Raw genomic sequence first — 26,249 nt, forward strand, 5'->3', positions numbered from 1 at the left:
TGTCTCATTTTCCTTGTTAATTAAACGGGGATACCGTTACTCGTCCTTACCTATTTCACAGAGATATTGGGGTTATAAAATGAGAAAGTGTAGAAGCTTTAAGAAGGGAAATTGCTATATAAATCTAGGCTTGTCACAAGTTTCACTCAGATCTTCCCTCTCCCACGATCATAAAGGGAATTAGCTGACATCATTAGCTCTCAAATATCCTCTGAAGTGGGTAGTGAGTATTATTATCTCCACTTATCAAAAAGCTGAAGCACAAGGAGATGACGTAACTTGCTAGTCAGTGACAGAGCTTGGAATAAAACCCAAGATTCTAACTCCCACTGCTTTTGTTCTTATGGTAAATCCTATTTCTGCATTTCAAACTTAATTGTAAAATAGACAAGGGTGGAAATATTAGTGTCCACTTAAAAACACAGATTAAGTTTTCTACTGAGGTGACACTAACATAATCCCTAAGGCTCTTAATCCTCACATTCTAAAGAAACCTCATAAAGAATCAAAAAGAAAAAATTTTCCATTCCCTTAGTATAGACTTCGGCTCCTTAGTTTTCTCAAGTAACTTATTAATAATCAAAGATTACAAAACCGGGTGACTCATTACCTAGTTTCAACTATGCAGTGAGTCTGTAAGCTTCCAAAGGGAATATAAACCACATTATGAAATTGTTCCTTCATAAAATCAGAAAAGAAAGAAGCATCAAATACATTCTCACATCATAAACATCTAATATAACTATATAACCTGACTTGGAAATTATTTTAACATACCAACAATACACGATACCCTGAGCTCAAAATTCAAGTTCCAAAGTGAACATCAAAATTAAAATAGTAACAAAAGTACACATGGTACCTTTATGATCATTCTTCTCCCATGCTCCCCACCCAAGCCTCGCCACCAACACAACACATACCTTAATATAAAATAAAAAGTAGTAATGGGGCCAGTTCTCTGTCTTCAGTTCTCTAGCTTAAATAAGCGAGTGCTCAGGCTAGCTCCCAGATTATCAGTTCCTCTTAGTTCTTGTTTTCTAGAACAACACAATGATCTTTCAATTATTAATAGTTTAATAATCACATATTTTGAAATTACCACAGGGACCAGAGGAGAAATAAGAGAAAGAAATTTCCACTCTCAAAATTGAATTTAAATACTGGAGTCCACAGACACTTGATTATTACTCTCTCTGACTCTGAATGAATTAGACTTAACAAATGAAAAACCTGTCATTGTGTTATAGGGACAAAAACTAAGTCAAAAACGAAGTCAAACTAAGTAGAACTAAGCTGTTGTTCTACTAATGTCAAGGGAGTTTGCTTCCTGAATGCCTTGAGATGTCTAAATTCATTGCTGGCCACATAACAAAAGTCCTACGAACCTGAACATGTGCTACGAGGTGAAAGTAAATGATGACATAGGACTCCCAGTTTTTTCAGAGGTTGCTCTAATACATTAGTCTATCTTTCCTTTGAGAACAATCTTTGTCTTGGTTTCTTCCATAATTGAAACCAACTGTATCTTCTGCAGGGTCAAGAGCTCTAAGGTCTCTTGAACTTTGATGTGAGAGTACAAATTGCCTAGATATCTTATTAAAATGAGGAATATGATTCAGAAGATCTGGGACTGCATGTCCAATAAGCTCCCAGGTGATGTCGATGCTATTGCTTGAGGCACCACTCTTTGAGTAGCAGGACTCTAAGGAATGTTTCCAAATAGAAATAACCTCAATCAAGTTTATTCTCAAAATATACAGTCTCTACCAAGAGTTTATAATATTCCAGAGCCTAAACAAGGTATCTGCTCCCTCTTCTGTGATTTTTACCAGCTGCTTGTAAACTCAATGTAATACTATAAGGGGCAACTTTTAAGAATGACTTTTGTGCCGACAATTTATTGGGGCCTATATGGATGAACATAAAACCTCAAGTTTTGTAGTGAAAAGGTTGATTCAAAATAAATATTTTAAAATTATGTCAAATACTAAATAAGTGATATTTACAAATAGTTTATAAGAGAATCATTTGGAATTAATAATTTTCATTTCCCCCACAAAATAAATAGCTCACACACTAAAGAAGATACTTTTCCTTAAGCAGGAGGAAAAAAATGCCAAGAAAAATAAAGTCATGCTTATGGCATAGTCATAACATTTTTAGTGAAGAAAATACCAAGATGAAGACATACAAAAGTATATGAGGAGAATTACATGGTAGCAAATTTGCCCTAGGACCTGGGGGAGGGTTCAAGGGAAAGGGACCATCTGGCAAATCTAAAAAAAGACTCTACTTGGAAAAGATTATACATGAGAGCAAGAGTCCATTCCCCTCAAAAAAACCAATAAACCCCCATAAACTTTCATTTTTAAGTTTTCAATAATGTTTTCTTTTCATATGGCCATTGGCCCAACCTCCCCCACAAAATTCAACCAACCATCATAAAACTAAGTTGGTAACAGGTCAAGTTGGCTATATTCCATGTGTAAACTTAGATGCATTCCAAGCCAATGAGGGTAAAATTCTCAGTGGAAGGAGCAAGTAAAAGGGGAACCGCTTCTCTCCACAGAGAAGGATCCCCTGTCTTGAGCATCTCTGAGTGCCTGGCAGTGGAAGGTGCCTCAGCGCTTGTGTGCGCTCTTCAGCCCCATGACTGTGAAGGTAGCAGCCGTCAGTTTCTCATAAACGAGGAACATGAGAGCAGCAGTGAGGGCTGTCTGCAGCAGTTTGGCTTCAAGGCCTTTGTAGAGTCCCATTATTCCAAAACGCCTAAAAGGAAAGAGGTGAGAAAAAACAAAAGGTTTTCAAAGAAACAATACTATTTTGCAAAGGTTTATTCTTAGGATCAAAAGAAGCTATGGAAGTTTTAGATATAACGGACTTCTGTTGTTTAAGTACTTCTTATCTTTAAACGTATTTGGGGATTGATGAAAGTTTAGTATTTCTTCACAGCCACCATTAATTAGTGGAATGCTGACAGTATCCCACAGATAGGGTACAGATCCTAAAATCCTAAAACCATTTTTATGCCAAAATTTGGGATCTAACAAAGAACTTTTAGATCTTGACTTTAACACTCTCCCAACTCAGTTATTTCAACCTAACAGTCCCTAAGTGGTGGCAAAGCTGCCAATTGGTTTAGGTCATTGTAGCCGCAACAAAACGAGAGAAAGTGACAGAAATGAAAAGCTCTCCAATTCTGAGTCTTCCCATACATTTGATCTTCTTTTTTTAAAAATTAATTAATTTATTTATTTATTTTTGGCTGCATTGGGTCTTCATTGCTGTGCACGAGCTTTCTCTTTGCAGCAAGTGGGGGCTACTCTTCGTTGCGGTGTGCGGGCTTCTCACTGTGGTGGCTTCTCTTGTTGCGGAGTACGGGCTCTAGGCGCGCAGGCTTCAGTAGTTGTGGCACGTGGGCTCAGTAGTTGTGGCTTGTGGGCTCTAGAGCGCAGGCTCAGCAGTTGTGGTGCCTGGGCTTAGCTGCTCTGCAGCACGTGGAATCTTCCCGGACCAGGGCTCAGACCCGTGTCCCCTGCATTGGCAGGCAGATTCTTAACCACTGAGCCACCAGGGAAGTCCACATTTGATCTTCTAACCAAGTGGTTCTCACATCTAGCATACATCAAAATCACTGGAAAAGCTTGGTGAACCACAGATTGCTGGGTCCCCTCCAGAGTTTCCGATTCATTAAGTCTGGGATGGGACTCAAGAATTTGCATTTCTAACAAGCTCCCAGGTGATGAGGATGATAAGGCCAGCCTGGACACCACTAGGACTGAGCCCTTCCTTAACCTGTGGGATCTAATGCTATCCCCGGGTACGCAGCATCAGAACGGAGTTAAATCACGGGATGCCTGGCTGGTATCACACAGAACTGCCTGGCGCGGGGAACCCCCCACGCAACGTCTGGTGACTGGAGGTGCCAGAAGTGAAGTGCTCTGTGTCAGTAGTAAAGGATCGATTTTCTTCACATCCACTCACATCAGAATCACCAGGGTCTGTTTAGAAATGAAGATTGCCAGGCCCCACTCCAGAGGGGCGGCATGAATCTGTATTTTAATAAGCACTTCAGGTGTTCTTAATCAATCAAAAGTTTGGAGAGGCCTGGCATGGTATACTGCACTGTCCGATATGGTAGCTACTAGCCACACGTGGTCATTTAAATTTAAATAAAATTTAAAATTCAGTTTCTCAATTGTACTGGCAGTATTTCAAGTGCTTAACAGACACACGTGGTTGGTGGCAACCCTACTGAACAGAACAGGTATTTCCATCATTGTAGAACGTTCTAGTGGATGAACACTCATTCAATGGTCCCTGAGTGCTTACTGAGCGTATGAGTTTGAACATCTGGCTCTGCCTGCATCTGTCTGGTGTTGGGCAAGTCATTTTCTCTAAACTTGCTTCCTGATCTGCAAAAATGGGAATATAGTCACCCTTCCACACGCACAAGGCTGAGTGAGAACCAAGCAAGATTAAAGATGTAAAAACACGCTGAATTTCAAAACTATATAACTCTAAAGATTTCCTGTTGACACTACCTTCTTAATTTTCTTAACTACATCTTTCTTAACTCTCACAATGCTGGCAGAAATGGAAATGGGTATCATCTTTTTGGGTCAACATGGCAATACCTATCAAAATTTTGTATGTTTAAACGTTTTAAGTAATGCCACTTCAAGGAATTTTCTCTACAATTATAATAACTGAGGTATACAAAGCTAAATTTATGGACTATTCATTTGTCAATGTTTGTAAAGGCAAAAACCTGGAAACAAACTAAATATTTATCATAAGTGTATTGGTCAATAAATTATGGCATATTATATAACAAAAAATGCAGTCATTTAAAAAAAAACTAGATAAATGTACAGATATTGATGTGAAGGATTGTTTGTAACGTTTTTACAAAAAGGCAAGGTACAAAACAGTATTACCATATGATTCCATTTGTATAAAAATGAATACCCAAAATATATGTTTTATACAGTATTCTGGAAATACATGCACTTTTTGTTAACAGTGACTAGCTCTTGGTAAAGAGACAGGAGAGAAAACACAGTAAGTGTGCACGTATTTATAGCTTTATTGAAGTTTAAATGACTTCAATTTGATGAGTTTTGACTGACGGGTACACCCATGAAACAATCACCACATTCAAGGTAGTGAACATATCCATGACCTGGAAAAGTATCCTCACGTCCCTTTGCATTCACTCTCCCTCCACCTACTCTGGCCCTAAGCAACCACTAATATGTTTTCTGTCACTGTAGATTACTTGCATTTTCTAAGTTTTATATAAGTGGAATCATACAGTATGAAATCGTTTTCATACTGACCTCTTTTACTCAGAAAAATTATTTTGAGATCCATCCACATTTTTGCATGTATCAGTAATTATTTCTTTTTCCTTTCTGAATAGTATTCCACTGTATAAGTATACCACAACTTGTATAGACTCATCTGATGATGGACATTTGGGGTGTTTCCAGTTTTTGACTCTTACAAATAAAGCCGTTATTAACATGTATGCGCAGGTCTTTGTATAGACGCATTTCATTTGTCTTGGGTAAATACCTTGAAGGGGAATGGCTGGGTCTATGGTAGGTGTATGTTTAGCTTTATAAGAAAATGCCAAATTGTGTTCCAAAGTGGTTGTGCCATTCTAAATTCCCACCAGCATAGGAAAGTTCTGGTCGCTTCACATTCTTGCCAACACTTGGTATGGTCAGCATTTATTTTTTACTTTATACCAATTCTTTATCTTTGATTTTATTTTTTATCCCAAGTATATTCTATCTGTATAATAAATTTATTTTAAAATATCTTACATCTAGAAACAGTAATAAAGTTACAGCAGCTTTTGCTTCAAAGGTGCTGATCTATTTGACTTCCCTAGGGGTCAGTTTCTTTAAACGAAACGGGGAAATGACGACAGTACCTGCCTCATAGGGCTGTTGTTAGGATTAAGTGCGATTACCCAGGTAGAGCGTTTGGCTTAGTGTCTGCCACATAGCAAACACTCAACAGTGTTAGCTGCTCTCATCACCATTATCACTGTTGTCACCATTATGATGATAATTGTTGTAACTCTTCCTACTCTTCCCTCCCTTTCCCGCTATGACCGCTGCTCTCTAATAGCTGCTTATTTCTATCTATGAGAGGTCATAGGATATGTCATCGATGGAGGACTACTCAGCAGAGTGGTCTCTATATTAGATTACAGCAGGGCTCTCTCTCTTTTTTAAAATTATATGTTTCAGGTATACAGCACTATAATTTGACATCTGTATACACTACACAGTGATCACCAACACAAGTCCAGTAACCAACCATTACTGTACAGCTGACTCCTTTCAACCATTTTGTCCACCCTTGAATCCTCTTCCTCTCTGGTAACCACTAGTCTGTTCTGCCCATCAATGAGTTTGTTTGTTTGTTTTTAGATTCCACATATGAGTGAAATCACATGTTTGTCTTTCTCTGCCTGACTTACTTCATAATACCTTCAAGGTCCATCCATGTTGTCGCAAATGGCAGGATTTCATAGGAGGATTCCCTTTCTAAAGGAGTACTGAATCTTTGTAACTAACAAAGAATAAGGACCTAAACTCTTCCATAATTTCCCAAAATGCTGTCATATCTCACTTAGCCCCTAAAGTCAGAAATGTCTGAGCACAGCAGGCAAGGGAGAGGTTTCTAGGCTGCCACTGCCAAGGCAGAAGTGCAAGGTAAGCAAATCCAACCACTTCTTGGCAGAGAGGGCTGTTAAAAGAGAGGACAGAGGGCTTCCCTGGTGGTGCAGTGTTTAAGAATCCGCCTGCCAGTGCAGGGGACACGGGTTCGAGCCCTGGTCTGGGAAGATCCCACATGCCGCGGAGCAACTAAGCTTGTGCTCCACAACTACTGAGCCTGCGCTCTAGAGCCCGTGAGCCACAACTACTGAGCCCGCGTGCCACAACTACTGAAGCCCACACGCCTAGAGCCCGTGCTCCACAACGAGAGAAGCCACCACAATGAGAAGCCTGTGCACCGTAACCAAGAGTAGCCCCCGCTCACAACTAGAGAAAGTCCGCGTGGAGCAAAGAAGACCCAATGCAGACAAAAATAAATAAATAAAATAAATTAAAAAAAAAAAAGAGGACAGAATTTGAACTATCTACAAAGCTCACCTTACTCGTTGGTGAAGAAGATAGAGAATGTTCCGAAGACTCCCCAGTGTTCTGTTTTCTGGGTTCAGTCTGTGATGTCCAAACTGGGGAAGAAGAAAAAAAGATAAATAATTACTGCTTGCTACTGCTTTCTTTATCTCAATTTCAGCTTTCTTTATCTCAGTTTCCGCTTGCAGAGGAAATTATGTTGGAGTAACATGTTACAGCATATGGTAATAAAAATATCCATCAGTATTTAGATTTAATTAATCCTCTTATTTCAATGAAATAAGTGAAAATAAGAAATATTTTTTCAATGAAGCAAGCATGAGAATTTTTATTTTATAGAGTCATGGGGAAAATTCTACCTCAAAAGAAAAAGCCATGCCCACGATGAAGATTTAGATATTGATGGTATGGCTTCCAATCCTTTAAGAAGTTATGATAAACACTAATTAATTAGAATCTCTGCAAGTTGAGCTCTTCACATTATATGTTTCTATTATAAAAGTGTCAAAATACATTCATTTGACTGCTACTGAATTTCTTTATATTAAGTACCAACTTTAAAATAGTACATTAGTAAAAATACTTTTAACAGAAGGGAATAATCTTTTTGAACTGAAATACTTTCACTTCCACCTTCATTTTACCCATCAGTAAGTCCTTTGAATTTTTTCTCCCAAACAGACCTTGAATCTCTCCTCCCCACTGCTACCACCATAGTCCAGGCCACGCTCACATCTTACCTGTATGACTGAAATAGCCTCCTAACCTGACAACCCCCCTTTCTCTTAGCCTTCTGACCAATTCACCACTGAACAGTCACAGCAATCTTCTCGAATTGCAAATCAGACCACATTACTCTCCAGTCTAAAGCCTTGCAAAGGTTTCCCACTGCAGAGAGAATAAAATCTCGTCCTTACCTATAGGCTCCCTGCTCCTTTTCTAATCTCCTCCTGAGCCACCTCCAGCCACAATGGCCTCCTTTCAGTTCCTAGGATTCACCAAGCTCTCGGTACATCGTGTTCCCTCTACCTGGAATGCTCTTTCTTCTGCTCTTTGCACAGCTGGATCCTTACCTTCCTTTAAGTCTTAATTTACATATGGCTCCTCAGAGGAGCCCATCTCCAATCATGCCACCTGAGAAGACCCCCACCATGCCCCTCTCCACTAAATCATAGAATGCTGTTCACTTCCTTTATAGCTCTTTCCTCAATCTGCAAAATATCAAATAATGGGAAAAATGCATGAGGAATGCTCCGGAATACTTTATTGCTTTATTAAAAAACATTGCTTCAAGCAGGGAAACCAAGTATTTTAGAATGTTGTTTGACTAAATGCAGGGAGAACCCTGGCGCTCACCCTCAGAATTGACTGTACTGTCTGCAGAGGATAGGTGACCGTGGTGGCAATGGCTTTGGCTATTGCGCCAATGATGAACACGTCCACAGAAGAAAGCTGGAAAGCAAAGGAAGAACAAACTGCATCAATCTAAACCGCAAGAAGGTGTCAGGGATTGTCTGCTGCTTTCAGAATCAGGGCTTACCTTCATTCGTTTCTTTAAAAGCTGCCGTTTTAAACCTTCATAGAACATGAATTGGATGGCAGGATTGAAGACCAACAGCAAGGAGGGAAATGTGCCATTCCATAAAGCCAGGATTCCTTCATCGCGAATGATCTGGTGAAAAGCATCTGAGCAAGAAATCAAGGACCTTTGATGACAATCCCCTAACTAGAGAAGACAATGTACCCAGAACACAAAACTCATTCTATCAGTATTCTATCATACTGATTCTATCAAGATTTCCTTCTCACAATGACAAGTTAATCAGTTAACTACTTTTGAATAATCATCAGATACTGACCATCACCAAGTTATTGAGAGACCAATTTCACTCATAGGCAACCTTTCCTGACAAATCTGGGGTTAGCATGTCAAGTTTTCCTAAGTAATCATCACCACCACTGGGAACTCTGTACTACACAGAATTGTGAACTGATAGCCCATGTGTTTCACAACAAAGGTCAGTACAGAAAAAGATTAGAGGCGACTTCCCTGGTGGCGCAGTGATTGGGAATCTGCCTGCCAACGCAGGGGACATGGGTTCGAGCCCTAGTCCGGGAGGATCCCACATGCTGCGGCGCAACTAGGCCCGTGCACCACAGCTACTGAGCTACTGAGCCTGTGCTCAGTAGCCCGCGAGCCACAGCTACTGAGCCTGTGTGCCACAGCTCTTGAAGCCCTGCTCTGCAACAAGAGAAGCCACCACAATGAGAAGCCTGCGCACCACAACAACGAGTAGCCCCCATTTGCTACAACCAGAGAAAGTCTGTGCACAGCAACGAAGACCCAATGCAGCCAAAATAAATAAATGTATAAAAAAATGATTAGGTAGTTCTCTGGAGTCCATTTTATAGGAATGTCTTATAAGAAAACCCCTGTTCTCATTACAAAGATGGAAGCATGGGAAAGGAGAAGCTGGCAATGTAATACTATTAAAAAGCAGAAGCTCAAGGATATCAGATGCTAATCTGGTATCCTTATCTAAAGAAAACACTAGGGAAAAAAACGTAGCAGATTGCTCTTCAGAAATATTCATTCCCTCCCACCTATGCCCCATGGGATATACTCCATGGGTATATTTCTCTACCCCTTATCTTGGGGCTTGGCCATTGGTTGTGCTTTGGCCAAGAGGATGTTAGCAGACAAAATGCAAACAGGGGCTTGAAATATGCTTGTTATGATTGGGCATGTCCTCTTGTGCTTTTGCCATCACCAAGAGAAGAATATGCTCAGGTTGGTCCCAGGAAAAGGAAGAGAGACACATGGAGCTGAGACTCCTAGGCTGGAGTCAGCCTAGATGAGTCAAATCCCTGTCAATCCAGAGAGACATGAGCTAAACAAATACTTACTGTTGGGCACTGAGATTTGAGGTTGTAGCATTATCATGGTGATAAATTCCAGATACAAAGAGAAAAGAACATCTTTACAAAGGAACTCACCCAAGAGACACTCACCAATAATACCATTGTAGTTGGTTGGTACAATGTCTTCATTCCTAAATTTTGCCCCTTGCAGCTTCAGTCTGGTGTTTACTACCCAGAGTGGAGTTGTTAGCAGCACATTCACCACTCCTTTAAAAAGAAAGGGGGAGAGACAAAGGGAAAGCAAAATGGAACCTTTTAAGCTTTGCCGTCTTATGTAAAAGCTACACACCAATGTTTCAGTTACACGTCTGCCACTGACCTACTAGGAGACCTAAGGTAAGGTGTCCCTTTGTGCCAGGGTACAAAACAAACCACTACTGTTAGAAGCAATTCAGAAGCCTTGCTGATAGCAGAATGGCTGGCAGCAGCACTTCTCCACATGAAGAGAGTACTGAGTTTCCTCATTTGTATAATAGGAGGCAATCTGTTTGTCAATTTATATAACCACCAAAGTAGCAATTTTGATATAGTTTTAAGTACAGTTTTTAAAAACAGCTTTAAGACTTGTTGATCACATGCTAAATAAGTCCATGACAATATCACATAAAACACACAATTTACAGCTCTCATGTAAGTAGCTCACATGGTTTTAAGTGAGTATGGATCTAGTACAATAAATGAGAGAAAGTGTGACATTTGAAAGTGCTTCAACAGGGACTGGAGGCTCACAGAAGACTTCTTCATCACTTGGGGAATTAGGATAGGCAGGCAGCAAGCAGTAGTTATGAACCATTACAAAAACACCTGAAACAGTTTCACAAGCATCATAATCCTTACAAGTTTAAGGATGGGGATCTTGGCTGCCCAAGGTGGCCTCAGAGTGGAACAATACAATGAGCCAGGTGCTTCTTTTTTGAAAACACATGATCCCAATTTAATACCACCTTGAGTTATTAAAATATTCCTTATCAGTCCTGAAATGATTAGAGAAAAATACCAGACAGACTTGTAACAAAGTGCCTGACACACAGTATATACTTTATAAATGTTTCTTAAATAAATACTTAACAAGTAAACTAATGAGCAAACTCAGCAAACAATGGTATATCAAGCTATCTGGCTCTAGCCATACTCTGAAGAACCAAGAGGCACAATTATAAGGAAGAGAAATCTTCTTTTACTAAAAGCCATTTAAATACAACAGGATTAAGAATGTTTTGATTTAAGGAATCTCACAACATACTATATATAGAAAACACCAAGGCTAAGCTTGGTGAAAACACCAGGAAATTCAAATTCTAAATTTTCATTAGCTGAATGCAGTTGCAAAAGTAAGATATTTTGGCACCTCTCTCTTAGAAACATCGTGAGAACACATTTCTCAAAATAAAAGACATTATCAAATAATTTTATGAGTTGTATTTGTTATATTTTTCCACATAACACAAAGGAGTCATCTTTAGTTATGACTCAATATATTCATACATTGTCACTTGAGGCATTGATCATAATCTGAAAAACTCTTAACTGGAGATTCTTGCTAGTCTCATTTTACAAAAGCACAAGTGCCCAAGAGGCCAAGGTAGAAGACTATCAACACACGCCCATTTGCCCAGACTTTATAATGTATTCCTATTCAATATAATGTACACATCACTTAACAACAAACGATCAACAGCCAGAAAAATCAGACTAGAAAGTGCTACTGAGCAGTCTACCGCTTTTTTTTTTTTTTAAAGATGAAGACAGGAGAGCTCAGAACCAGAGATCACAAGCTTCTGGGGATACTGTAGACAGGCACAGTGTACATACATTTCTAAACAAATGAAATAGGTTGCCCATTAAATAAATTCTCTGGAAATCAAAATTCCCTTCATGTTCTATTCAAGAGGTAGGCACACACAAAACATTTCAGAGGCAATGCAGCAAAGATTAAGATTTAGCCACTATTTAAAATTCTGCTTACATATCCCCATTATTAACACAGGCTGAAAGATGGAGAGGATTCTAAGGACACTGTCAAGTACAAAAATGCATCACATCATTTAAAGAAGAGAATATAAGGTCCTTGTAAGAATACTTTGTATTTCAAAGCTTTCTTTCTGAGATGTTCTTTAATGCTCTAAGCCAAAATAGATGGAGAGGTATTTTTTAACCACTATCATTTTATGAGTTCTGGGAAAATACCTGAGGATCCAAACTTTACTAAAAACTTGCAACCTATATAATCAAGCAAAGGACAACATTCTACGGAGGAAAAACAAGCTGCAAACGAACGATGAGTGATTCCGACTCTGACTAAATCACGGTGGATATGGCTGCAGGATAAAGAAAGCTGTCTGCTTATTTACATGTAGAAAATTCTTCTGCCAGTTCCAAGCCATGGCTGTTCCTTCAGCTCTAAGATGGGAATATTAATACCTTACCTACTTAAGAACAGGAAATTGTTTTTCTTCCAATTCAAATGATTCTGTTTTCTTTCTTCATAAAAAATAATTTATAAGAAAACAGAACCAAAATTAAAAGATGAAGAACAGTAACTGAACACACTCACTAAAATCACTCACTGATTCAAGGATAAGTGAAACACAGCTGTTTACTTCTGAAATATTAAACACAAAGTTTTATTAGTAGTGAGTCTCCTGAGTTAAGGACAGAAAACAAAAATGGAGAATGCTAATTGGGTGCACTTCTGGGGAACACGTGCAATGACCACTGAGATAAGAAAATGGCAGATCAGGGTCATAAATCTAAGTGCTTGGCTCCTTACAAAGGAATGCAACTTGATACACTACAGGAACAAACCTGCCTTACCAGATTTAGGGCCTAAGGACAGGAAATTAATTTCACTGTCACAACAATGATAACACCGTTGGCATTCAAAAAGAGTTATTGATAAAAATTCCAATTTCATAAAAATGGCAAGTATCATCTTCATTTAAGTTACCTGTAAGGTTCTGCTCTCAAATTCTTCCCCAGGGTATTAAGCTATTTGGGCTTTCTTCTGTGAAAATAAAATAAATAGTAATAACTCTCTAAGTTCCCAGAAGTGGAGTAACAATAATACTACTCCTAGTTCTCCCTGGCGACAATGCAACTCATTCCTACAGTGACTGGAACACAATGGCAGGGTTCACAGCAGGAAGAGAAAAAGCTGTTTTAATTATCGTAAAAATGCGGTAAGCATTAAGATATAAAAACATGAGGAGTTTAAAACTCGCAAAAGTGATTTCCAAGGAATTCCCTACCTTCAGAAAAAGAAAGGACCTATAATCGGAGAATCACAGAATTATAAAGGACTATAAAATTCATTTGATCAAGGGTCTCTCAACTGTGACATTACTGACATTTGGGGCTGGATAATTTTTAGTTTGGGGCAGGGCAGGGGTGCAATTGTGTAGGATGTTTAGCAGTATCCCTGGCCTTCTACCACTAGATGCCAGTAGCATCCTCCAGTTGTGACAACCAAAAATGTTCCCAGACATGGTCATATGTTCCCTGTGCATCCACTGATCTAATCCAATCACCAGGTGATTATTCATTTTATTTTTGAAAATCTCAAAAGATAGGAATTCATTCTCACCCCAATAGCCTATTTTTTACAAGAGCTGTTAGAAATTTTATTTTTACTGATACTAAATCTACCTTCTTAAAGCAATTGGAAACATATAAAACTAGCTAATAGGTGTTTTTTATCCGAGGTATGAATTAGCAATTCTTAAATAACTTTATGTGTATCTTAGGATAAGTAAATTATTATGACCTGCAAGTCCATGGTCTGCTCATCAAATACGTATTGTGTGTCTAGTATGTGCTAAGTAGGTGCTGATGATACAGAAGTAAATAAAAAATGAAAATCCCTGCCCTTTTGAAGCTTATGTTCTAATGGTGTAAGACAGGATAAATGAGTAAAATATGTAGTATGTTAGAGGATAAGGTTAAGGAGAAAATTTAAGCAGAGAAGGGGGATAAAGTTTTGCAGGGTAGAAGGGGGCACCATTTTCATCAGTGTGGCCATTTAGGGAAAGACCTTAAAGGAGGTAAGGGAATGAACCATGCAGTAACCACGCAGAGGAAACAGCAGGTACACAGGCCCCGAGGCAGAAGCATGCCAGGAGTGTTCCTGGAGAAGGTCAGTGAGGCTTGCAGTGGAGTGAGTAAAGAGGACGGGTGGGCCAGGTGACACAGGGCTTTGTAGGACAAGGTAAGGACTCTGGCTTTTACTCTGAGTGAGAAGGGAAGCAATTGGAGTCCTTTGAACAGAGAAATAATACAATCTCACTTATGTTTTTAAAATTTATTTATTTATTTTTGGCTGCGTTGGGTCTTCGTTGCGGTGTGTGGGCTTTTTCTAGTTGCGGCGAGCGGGGGCTACTCTTTGTTGCAGTGCGCAGGCTTCTCACTGCAGTGGCTTCTCTTGTTGCAGAGCATGGGCTCTAGGTGCATGGGCTTCAGTAGTTGTGGCACGTGGGCTCAGTAGTTGTGGCTTGCAGGCTCTAGGGCACAGGCTCAGTAGTTGTGGCACACGGGCTTAGTTGCTCCGTGGCATGTGGGATCTTCCCGGACCAGGGCTCGAACCCGTGTCCCCTGCATTGGCAGGCGGATTCTTAACTACTGCGCCACCAGGGGAGCCCTCACTTATGTTTTAACATGAGCACACTGGCTGCTGTGTTGAATACATATTGAAGGGGACAAAGGAGGAAGCAGGACATCAGTTGGGAGGCTCTGAAGATACTCCTGGCAAGATTTAGTGGTGGCTTGGACACAGGTGGTAGTGGGGGAAGGGGCTGAATTCTAGAAACCATATGAAGAAACAGGCAATAGGATTTGCTCACAGACTGGAGGTGGGGTCAAAGAGAAAGAGGATGAATTCGACTTTTGGTAGGGCAACTAGTAAAATGATGAAGATTGCAGGAGGAGTGGTCCTTTAAATTGAATTCATTCATTCAACATTTAATCAGCACCGTCTGTGTATCAGGCACTGGGGATACAGAGATTTAAAACAATGTAGTCTCTGCCCTTAAGGAGTTCACTGTCTAATAAAAGATAAAGACAAATATGCAGACTATTGTTATCCAGCAGAGTAAGCACTGAGACAGAGGTATATACAGAGCTGGAGCACAGAGGGTAGGCACCTAACCCAGAATACAACTTGGGGGTGGTGGACATGAGAAACAGGGAAGCTTCCTGAAGAGGAGGTGGCTTGAGATGAGAATAAAAGGATGACTAGGAATTAATAAGATAAAAAAAGCAGTAAGGCTGCTTCAGACTGACAACAGCAGCTGTAGAGGAATGAAGTTACTAAGGGCTCAGTCTATTCAAGGAATCACAGTTTGGCACAGGAGAACAAGAATAGAAAAGACCAAGATAGGGAGGTAAGCAGTATCACAGCAGATCTCGTATGTTAGGCGCTTATCCTGCACGTGTACGAGGGGGGCCTTTTCTGCTGAGGGTGCCACGACTCCATCCTACACGCAAGCGGCAGACACTGAAGGGTTTGAAGCTGGGCACAACATAATCAGATTCGGATATTAGAACAGCAGTTCTCAATCATTTCTCTGACAAGACATGTAACAGATGATGTTCACAATCAACACAGACCCACGGGTTCTCCCTGGACGTCGTAATTCCATTCTTTTCTCACGCTCTCAAGAAAACATTTCAGAATGTAAGTGAATTAGAATGATATTAATACAGTGGGATCTCTTTTAACCAGTTCCATATAATGGACTCACCAGATAAACCTGTGTTCCTCTTTCCCTTTACAGGACACACCGACAGATGCCACAGCACGCTGATACCTACAGCCAGTAGGCTACTCCCTAGTGTACCCGTGCTCTTCTACTTCCATCCCACAGGGGTTCAGGCTTACCAGGAGTGAATTATGTCTTTTCTCAAACCTGCTTATGTCGGTCATATCTGTTACAGTAGGCAAAGCATTTACAGGTATGGGTTATACAAGAAAAAAAGTACAAAACTTCCATCAGTGAGTGGATATGTCTTGGCCATACAAAAAATTGGATAAGTATATATTCACATATCTTAGGTTAAAATAAAATACTTAAGGCATGTAGGCTATTTATGATAGTCCCTACTTCCACTGACTTTTTAAAACTAACTGCCCTACCATACCAGTCTAGCTGTTTTAGGTATGGGAGGATCTATTGTAATTATAAACTGCATAAGAGTTAGAAAGAAAATGAGCAGAGCGCAGTGAGAGAGAATAACAAGGGGTTGTGTGTACCTAGTAGATAATGGGATGCCAGATACAGCAAACAAACAACTTTGGACACCTAAAAAGAAGAAGATTTAATCATATATTTCATAAACTAGTAGTTTCGTGGGAAGTTATATGAGTTAGTCTCTGACAGTGAGTCATAACCTTTTAAATGTAAATACATATGAACCACAGTAATCTAAAAAGTATTAAGGGACTTCCCTGGCGGTCCAGTGGATAAGACTCCACAATCCCAATTCAGGGGACACGGGTTTGATCCCTGGTCGGGGAACTAAGATCCGGCATGCCGCATGCCACACAGCGCGGGCAAAAAAAAAAAAAAAAAAAAGTATTAAGATCAAGGCATTACCAATACTTGGTGTCAAGTATAAAACATCATACCAGATTGCCATTTGTTGCAATTATGTAAAAAAGAAGATTCCTCCTCTACAGGTTGGATCTATTCTGATATTTTTTCAAGTGAACAAATCTCAAACTTGAGTTCTTTGAATTATGACATTGCTTGAAAACCATTCTTCTAGAAAGGCTACTTGAAGCAGAACTATGCAAAGTATGTTAGTGAGAAAGACTTGAGAGGCAAAGAGATCAGAACAGAGCAATGGTCCAAGGGAGAGATGATGGCACTTGATTTTGGGAAACGGCTATGGACATGGAGACGAGGGAATGGATTCAAGAGATATTTAAGAGACAGACTGATAGTTCATGAAGACCAGGCAGACATGGAGGGTAAGAGAGCAACCTCTATGAAGACTTCCAGATTTCTATCCTGAGTTACCTACCTACAAGTATTCATTTATTACCCCAGAAAATGAAACCCTGTGTGTTATACTCTTTATGTGAAAGTTGGTCTGGCGGGGGTTGGGGGTGAGGGTGGTCAAAAGGCACAAACTTCCAGTTATAAAATAAGTCAGTCATGGGGATGTGATGTACAGAAGGTGACTAGACTTAATAATACTGAACTGCATATTTGAAAGTTGCTGAGAGTCGATCTTAAAAGTTCTCACCACAAGAAAAGAAAAAAAATTGTAAATATCTGTGATGATGGATGTTAACCAGACTTCTTGTGGTGATCATTTCACATTATACACAAATATTGAATTATTATGTCATATACCTGAAACTAATAGAATATTATGTCAATTATATCTCAATTAAAAAAAAAAGTTGGTCCAAGTGAAAGTTCATTATATCAAAATCAACTTGAGACTAAAATGAGAGAATTAAGCATAAGAAAGGCTCAGAGACCAAATAAAAAAACAGCAGTGGTCTCATATAGGTGAAGAGGAAGAATTGGGGGCCATGAATACTCCTGGCCTGGTAACTATTTTTCAATCAAATCATTTTCATTTCAAATGGACATTTACATTATTCAACTGTGTGGCTCCCAAATCAGTAATTTTTCAAAGAATATATCAATAAGTGAGTCCACAAAATACTAACACTAAACATGCAACATTTAAATAAATTAATTTAGATATAGACTAGATAAACACAAAAAACCCATAGGAAAGAGATCTACTTTTTTCCCATCTCTTTAATAAAACCCTGATTAATTCAACAAATATTTTGTTTATTTAGCAAATATTTATTGAGCTCCTACTACATGTTAGGAATTGTTCTTACTGAAAATTTAGCAAGGCAGGGGGGAACAGATATAGATATACACATATGCCACAAAAGCAGGTATCATATGTATTCGTTATCTTATATATGTATAGATATAACAATTACACATATAGAGATAAATTTATAACTGCAATATATATTGTCTAATTGATGTAATATATATCTTTAACTTTCTTTTTTTTGGCCACACCGCGCGGCATGCGGGATCTTAGAGTTCCCTGATCAGGGATTGAACCCGTGCCCCCTGCACTGGAAGCACGGAGTCTTAACCACTGGACCACCAAGGAAGCCCCTATATCTTATATATATAAAGTATATATAAGATACTGCTCTGCATCTTATATATATCTTTGATATACCATATATAGATAAAGATACCTGCTCTTATAGAGCTCATATTCCACTAAGTAGAGACAGTAACTAAATATTCACAATATCAGGTTAATGGCTCCTTAGCGCTTCTGAAGTCTCAGATGACAAGGATCCATAGCCTTCTAAAATTGGGCTCCTATTCAACTCTCCAACTTTATTGCTCATGTTCCTACACTCACTTCACTCACTCACAAAATTATAGAACTCACTGATCTAAATGTGGTCCTGTATTCTCTCAGTTTGCTACCATTCTCTCCATCCAGAAACCGTCGCCACTTATCTCCAAGTGTTACTAATTCTGCCAAGGCTCAGCTCAAGAGGCACTGCTTCCTATAAGGAGATACCTCCCAGCCAAAAGTGACCTTTCTCCTATGAACCCCTAGGGTACTAACAACTATGGTGATACTGACTACACTGGGCTGTGCACTAAAAACTCTTTGTCACATCTGACTAAATGCTTTCACACTCATGGTGGGCTTCATGAGTGTGTAACCTGTCTTGTGCTTGGTTTAATGCTTTAGTGTCAACCATCTTGAAATGCTTAATAAATTGTGAACAAGGAGTCCTGCATTTTCATTTTATACTGGACCCTGAAAATTATGTATCCAGTCCTGTTCATATTAAACATTGCATGCAATCCTCAGTCCAAAAAAACAAAACAAACAAAAAAATCCCCAGAAAGTAAGCAGGAAAGGTATTGTAATTTTCATTTTTTAAAAAAGAGACCTTATGTCCATAAATTCTGGGTACAGGCTGCTAAACAGGGATAACTGACCCTCCTCTCTGGATTAAGGGGATAAAAATAAGCCAAGTCAGCTCAAAATTAAAACTTTGTGTATATGGTCAACTGATCTTCACAAGGGTGCCAAGACCATTCAGAGGGGGAAAGGACAGTCTAGTCACATCAACAAATGGTATTAGGAAAACTGGATTTCCACATACAAAAGAATGAAGTTGGATCCTTATCTTACATCACACACAGAAATTAACTCTAAATGGATTAAAGACCTAAAACTATACAACTCCTAGATGAAAACATAGGAGGAAAGCTTTCATGGCATTAAACTCAGCATGATTTCTTGGACATGACACCAAAAGCACAGGCAAAAAAGGAAAAATATGCAAATGGCACAATATCAAACTTAAAAACTTTTGAGCATCAAAGGACATATCAACAGAGTGAAAGGCAACCTACAAAATGGGAGAAAATATGTGCAAATCATATATCTGATAAGGGGTTAATATCCAGAATACATAAAGAATACTTATAGTGCAACAACAACAAAAAATCAAATAACTCAAAAAATGGGCAAAAGATTTGAATAGACATTTCTCCAAAGATGCTCAACATCATAGGAAAAGATGCTCAACATCACTAATCATCAGAGAAATGCAAATCAAAACCACAATGAGGGCTTCCCTGGTGGCGCAGTGGTTGAGAGTCCGCCTGCCGATGCAGGGGACACGGGTTCCAGCCCCGGTGCGGGAGGATCCCACATGCCGCGGAGCGGCTGGGCCCGTGAGCCATGGCCACTGAGCCTGCTCGTCCGGAGCCTGTGCTCCGCAACAGGAGAGGCCACAGCAGTGAGAGGCCCGCGTACCGCAAAAAAACCCACAAAAACACAGTGAACTATCACTTCGCCCTCATTAGGATGGCTACTATAGAAAAAATAGAAGATAACAAGTGTTTGTAAGGATGTGGAGAACCTGGAACCAACTGCTGGTGGGATTTTGAAATAGTGCAACCAGTGTGGAAAACAGTATGGTAGTTCCTCTCAAAATTAAAAAAAAGAACTACCATATGATCCAGCAATCTCACTTCTGGGAATATATCCAAAAGAATTGAAAGCAGGGACTCAGAAGAACTACTCATACAACCCATGTTCATAGCAGCAACTATTCACAGTAACCAGGAGGTGGAAACAACTCAAATGTCCATCAATAGATGAACGGATAAACAAAATGTGGTATATACATACAATAGAATATTATTCACCCTTAAAAAACCAGGAAATCCTGTTACATCCTACAATATGAATGAACCTTGTGTACATTATTATGTTGAATGAAATAAACCAGTCACAAAAAGACAAATACTGCATGATTCCACTTATATGAGGCATCTAAAGTAGTCACATTCATAGAAACAGAAAGTAGAATTGTGCTTACCAGGAGCTGGCGGGGGAGGGTGGAAAGGGGAGTTGTTATTTAGTGGGTACAGAACTTCTCATTTATAAAATGAAAATGTTCTGGAGATCTGTTTCACAATAATGTAAGTAAACCTACTACTGAAATGTACACTTAAAAATTGTTAAGATGGTAAATTTTATGTTATGCATTTTTACTACACACACAACACACACACACAGAGTCAAGTCAGAAAACTAATTACATTCTTTGTAGCATTACTTTGTGTTAAAATAACCTCTCGGGGTATATGGACCACAATATAAACAACAAAATATAAAAATATCTTATATTCAGAAAACTTAGTTACCTGCAACAAATCCAACTACCAGATCTTTTCCAGTAGTAGAATGTTGACCTTTGACCCAGACTGCTTTGAGGCTATTAAAAGTGTAGAAATAGACAAAATTGGAGCAGCAGAGACTGGAGATAACTGGAAACCACCCTCGATATGGTGCCAGGCTAGGGGAAGAACATAATAAGCAAAGTAAAAATGCTGAATAAAAGGCACTAGAAATGAGAGTCCTAGAAAAGGCTGATCATCATTCACATACTCTCAAAGTTCACTCCTACTCTACAATGTACTCCAAACTGTACACATATTCTACATTCTGAGGATGCCCAAACCAAGAATTCTTTTCTAGCATTAATGATACCAAAGAAACAACATACATTCTATGACTGATTTATTGATTTCCTCCCTCAATTTCCTTTAGTAAATTACTATGTAAAATTAAAGACAATTTCCTCGTGGCTGTTAGTTAATATAGCATCATTCACATTTTATTACAGGGCAAGAACATTTAAAATGAAGTAAATATAGAAGTGCAAAAAAAAAAAGTGATGGGGGTATATTATAAGGGCACAGGAACCAGACTGAAGGAGCTCACACTGGCCACACCTGGGACAATTTGAGCACCAAAATAATTAAGTAATTAATTGTAAACCATTGAATTTCTGAGTCTGTATGATACTAAATTATTTCCTCATAGACTGCTTATAGTTGGAAAAGAGGAAAAATAAAATTATTCAGTGCTAACTTGAATCTAAGAAATTATAATTAACCAATGGAGGGCAAGTGGACAATATGTGACTCCAATGTGACGTCCTGAGGAGGACACAATTTCACCTATACATTATTCTGGCCAAGAATGCATAGACTCAATCTAATCATGAAGAAACATGAGGCAAACTTAAAGTGAGAAAAATTTTATTTAAGGAAAAATAAGGGGAGAAGGTCCACATCTTTGAAAATGTCAGTCATAGGGGTAAGGGGCTTTGATGTATGGTATGTAACTTACTCTCAAATTAATTCTGAAAACATCTGTGTGTGGTGTGTGTATGTGTCTGTGTAGTAAAGAAAGAAGGAGGGAGTGGGGAAGGGAGGGAGAAAGCATGAGCACAAACGGAAGAGTGTTAACAACAGGTCGATCTGGTTAAAACACATACTGGTATTTTTGTACTATTTTAGTTTTGCAACTTTTTGTAAATTTGAAATTATTTCCAAATAAAAAGTTTTTTAAAAGGTACACAGGTCTGAATGCATCTGATAGGAGTGAGCTAAACAACTATGACCTTCTTCAGTTTATTGTTCATTGGTTTCATGTAAGACGTCATGATCAAGAATCAAAATGGTCAACCACAGAACTTTAAGGAAATGAAAACAACTATGTATTTACTTACAACTCAGGCAATTACAAATTCACAACACTGTGAGGCTTTGAGAATGGATAGAAAGTGAGTGTAGGTATGATGGACGCCCAGGAATCTCCTAATGAGCTGCTCTACCTAACAAAGATGAACAAGGTAGTACTCACAGGCCTTCTTCTTTAATGATCTCCAGGAGCACCATGTGTGTCGTTTTGGACTTTCTTTTCTCATCAACTACAAGACCAAAGAGTACATGTTTAAACTAAATCCTTTGAGAATTGTTATCTTCAGCATCACAAGTTTCACTGAAATGCCATTTACCTCACCTGAGCAGTCTCTCACCCTATTCTTTGAGCTCCCTAGTTTGCCTCAGAACTCAATGATCCTCCTGTGTTCCCGTGTGCTAAATTTCCTACTATTGATTCCATGGTTTCATCTGTTATTCATGAACCATAAAGCGTTTTAATTCAATACCTAATTTCCAAAGTAAAAAATGTAACAGGAGAAATTTATTTCTTATATTTCATAGGGCTCTCTAGTTTTTTTTCAAAGTTATATATTCTCCTTTTTATCTTAATATCTTATAAAGTAGAGAGGAAATAAATTACCATTTCCCTTTCAGAGAAGAGGTTACAGACACAAAGCTGTGAAGGACACATGTAGTTGGCAGCAGAGCCAGGATTAAAATTCAGGTTTACAAAGTTTTAACCTTGTGCTCTGTTCCCTAATCTAAAAAAATAAAAGGTCTCAAAAAGATGGGAACTCTGCTTTTCTTGGCATTCTAAATGAAAACAAAACGTACCTTAATTAACTTCAAATTTCCTACCCACATCTGAAGACTATTTTGAAAATATAAAAATAGGAAAATGAACCGATTTCTTAATAATTAAAATTGGTACCTTTATGGCTCATGGGATGGCAAATTAGGAAACCCCTGTACAAGGCAATCTAACAATAACTATCAAAATTACAAACATTTGCCCTTTGATCAAACAATCCCATTTCTGGGAATTTATCTCATAGAACTTACAGAAACAAATTAGCATATGGGGACTTCCCTGGTGGTGCAGTGGTTAAGAATCCGCCTGCCAATGCAGGGGACGCAGGTTTGAGCCCTGGTCCAGGAAGACCCCACATGCTGTGGAACAACTAAGCCCGCGAGCCACAACTACTGAGCCTGCATGCCACAACCACTGAAGCCTGCGCGCCTAGTGCCCATGCTCTGCAACGAGAAGCCACTGCAATGAGAAGCCCATGCACTGCAATGAGAAGCCCACGCACCGCAACGAAGAGTAGCCCCCGCTTGCCACAACTAGAGAAAGCCTGCACGCATCAATGAAGACCCGATGCAGCCAAAAATAAATAAATTAATTAATTAAATTTATTTTTAAAAATCTAGAAACAATAAATGCTGGAGAGGGTGTGGAGAAAAGGCACTGCACTGTTGGTGGGAATGTAAATTGATACAGCCACTATGGAGAACAGTATGGAGGTTCCTTAAAAAACTAAAAATAGAAATGCCATATGACCCAGCAATTCCACTACTGGGCATATACCCTGAGAAAACCATAATTCAAAAAGATACATGTACCACAATATTCATTGCAGCATTATTTACAGTAGCCAGGACATGGAAACAACCTAAATGTCCATCAACAGATGAATGGATAAAGAAGGTGTGGCACATATATACAATGGAATATTACTCAGCCATAAAAAGGAATGAAATAGAGTTATTTGTAATGAGGTGGATGGACCTAGAGTCTGTTATACAGAGTGAAGTCAGAAAGAGAAAAATACCATATGTTAACACACATATATGGAATCTAAAAAAACGGTACTGATGAACCTAGTGGCAGGGCAGGAATAAAGACCCAGACATAGAGAACGGACTTGAGGACATGGGGAGGAAGGGGAAGCTGGGACGAAGTGAGAGAGTAGCATTGACATATATACACTACCAGATACAAAATGGACGGCTAGTAGGAAGCTGCTGCATAGCACAGGGAGATCAGCTTGATGCTTTGTGACGACCTAGAGGGGTGGGAGAGGGAGGGTGGGAGGGAGTCTCAAGAGGGAGGAGATATGGGGATATATGTATACATATAGCTGATTCACTTTGTTGTATAGCAGAAACTAACACAACATTGTAAAGCAATTATACTCCAATAAAGATATTTAAAAAATGCTGTTAAGTGAAAAATGTAAGATATGGAACAGTGTGAAAAGTATGCTTTTTGAGTAATAAAGAGAGGAAATTGAGACTATATATTATTTGCTTGTTTTTCTACATAAAGAAACTCTCAGGGCTCTTTGAGAGACTAATAGAGACATTATCTACAGGGGAGAGAAAAGGAGACAGTGTAGAGTGAGATTTTTCACTGTACTGCCTATCTTTTTATGTATTTTGGTTTTTGAGTCATATAAAATTATTACCTTTCCAAAATCTCTAAAATTAATTGAAAATAGTGGTCATGAAGGATTTTAATATAGGAATTAGTTTATTCAAAGCTAATCTTACTCTTATCTCTTAATCTAAGTTCTGGCATAGGTTTATAATTTAAAGTTGAAAAATACTGAGGAAAGAACAAGCAGGAGTTACAGAAAGTTGCATAGCCCTATAAAGTGAAAGAGGGAGACTAGGACTACGTACCCACGTGAGCAGTGACAACGGTATCTGGCTCCACCATGTTTCCTATTCTCTGTTCTGTTTCTAGAAAATCTACCCCCAGTAAAAAAAAAAAATCTCCACATTGTGCCTTTCAAAAGTCGTATTGTTTATTAGAATGAACTGTAATGATTCAAAATTACTAATGCAAGCCCACTCAGGTCTCTCAGATTAGAAAATGGCTGAGGCTATGACTCATTCACAAACATCAAAAATAAAAGTTTAAAGTTAGTGAAAATGGACAACAGATTTCTAATGAAATGGGAAATCCTATGTTAACTTAGAACTTAGTAGAGAAGTATGTTTGCTTCCTGATACCAAATGAACAGGAATATGATGACAATAAGATACTTACCTTGAAGTCGAAGTCGAGCTGTATCCAAGGGAAAAAATACTGTCATTGCTGTCATGCTTCCCTGAAAAGTTTGAAAAGCCTTTAGCCATTACAGTATCACAAAAATAATGAGCCACAACTTTTAAATGAACAAAAAGTTCACTATTATCAATGGGTCAGATGAAATTTTCAGTGAACAAATATACAGAATATTTTTATCTATTGGGATCATTAGTGTTCAAACTTCTGTAGTTATATACTTGAACAGACATATTTAATTTTCCAGAAGAAATCTCTTTCTCTCTGATATTGAAAAAGAAAATGTAGTGGGTCCCTGGAGATGACAAACTTAGGGATTTACAACCTAGGACACATGTCAAAGACAGCAGGTAAATGGATTTTTAACCTTTTACTGGTCAGCTACTGCTCCTATGCTCTCCTCTGATACCCCAAGAAACCAAAAAATCTAGTGATCAAACAGATATGTATTTCTATACTCTCTGCTTAATCAATATATTCACCACAAAGTAAAAGGGGTTTAAAAATCATATTGCTCTTTAAAACAGTTCTGTTTGCTTGTGTTTTAAAAAAGAGGGACAACATCTTTGCTAAAAATTCTATAAATAATTTATCCAAGATAACACGACAAAAATTATCACTGGAAAAAAAAAAGAAGCCAACAACCAGTCTTTTCATTCATAAGGCCCTGTGACAGATAAAAACCACAAGTATATAGTTAGGGATAAAATTATATGCATGATATCTCCAGGTGGGTTTATGGTTCTCAACCTAAGTGCAGGCCCAGTGGTATATATTCTCAGGCATAAGGTCAAGTTTTAAGCTACTGATAGAATAACAGTAACATACATATTTTTATCATGATAACAATGGGAAACTAGGTCAACTTTATAGATAAGAACAAAAATGTGCTAGGTCTCTTATGTATTTAAATAGATCAGCCTGTTTGACAAGGAAGAACACTGTATTGTCCTATTAGTTACTCTTCGAAACTCAGATTAAATGTTACCACCCCTACCCATCAGGTTCCTCTGTGTTCCCACAGCACTTGTTTATATGTCTCTTAGA

General features: G+C 38.7%; 1 protein-coding gene across 6 annotated transcripts in view; it reads right to left on the reverse strand.

Annotated features, from left to right (window-relative positions):
- Positions 1-923: 923 nt before the first annotated feature.
- SLC25A17 (solute carrier family 25 member 17) overlaps positions 924-26,249 on the reverse strand; it is a 50,136-nt gene continuing 24,810 nt past the window's right edge. For 3 of the 6 annotated variants that reach the window (XM_089921355.1, XM_089921357.1, XM_089921356.1), the window contains exons 3-10: positions 25,185-25,202; positions 22,329-22,395; positions 20,822-20,973; positions 10,179-10,295; positions 8,707-8,852; positions 8,523-8,618; positions 7,179-7,261; positions 924-2,772 (exon numbers count right to left, since the gene is read on the reverse strand). In XM_089921355.1, coding sequence (XP_089777481.1) covers positions 2,625-2,772; positions 7,179-7,261; positions 8,523-8,618; positions 8,707-8,852; positions 10,179-10,295; positions 20,822-20,973; positions 22,329-22,395; positions 25,185-25,202 — 827 coding nt within the window. In that variant the 3' untranslated portion in view covers positions 924-2,624. Of the gene's footprint in view, positions 2,773-7,178; positions 7,262-8,522; positions 8,619-8,706; positions 8,853-10,178; positions 10,296-20,821; positions 20,974-22,328; positions 22,396-25,184; positions 25,246-26,249 lie in introns of all 6 variants that reach the window. The other 3 variants (XM_022596469.3, XM_022596470.3, XM_089921354.1) reach the window with 2 other exon arrangements.

The sequence above is a fragment of the Delphinapterus leucas genome, chromosome 11, assembly GCF_059928025.1.
Source record: "Delphinapterus leucas isolate spDelLeu-1000000601 "Yukka" chromosome 11, BTC_Dleu_Yukka2, whole genome shotgun sequence".
Taxonomy (NCBI): Eukaryota; Metazoa; Chordata; class Mammalia; order Artiodactyla; family Monodontidae; genus Delphinapterus; species Delphinapterus leucas.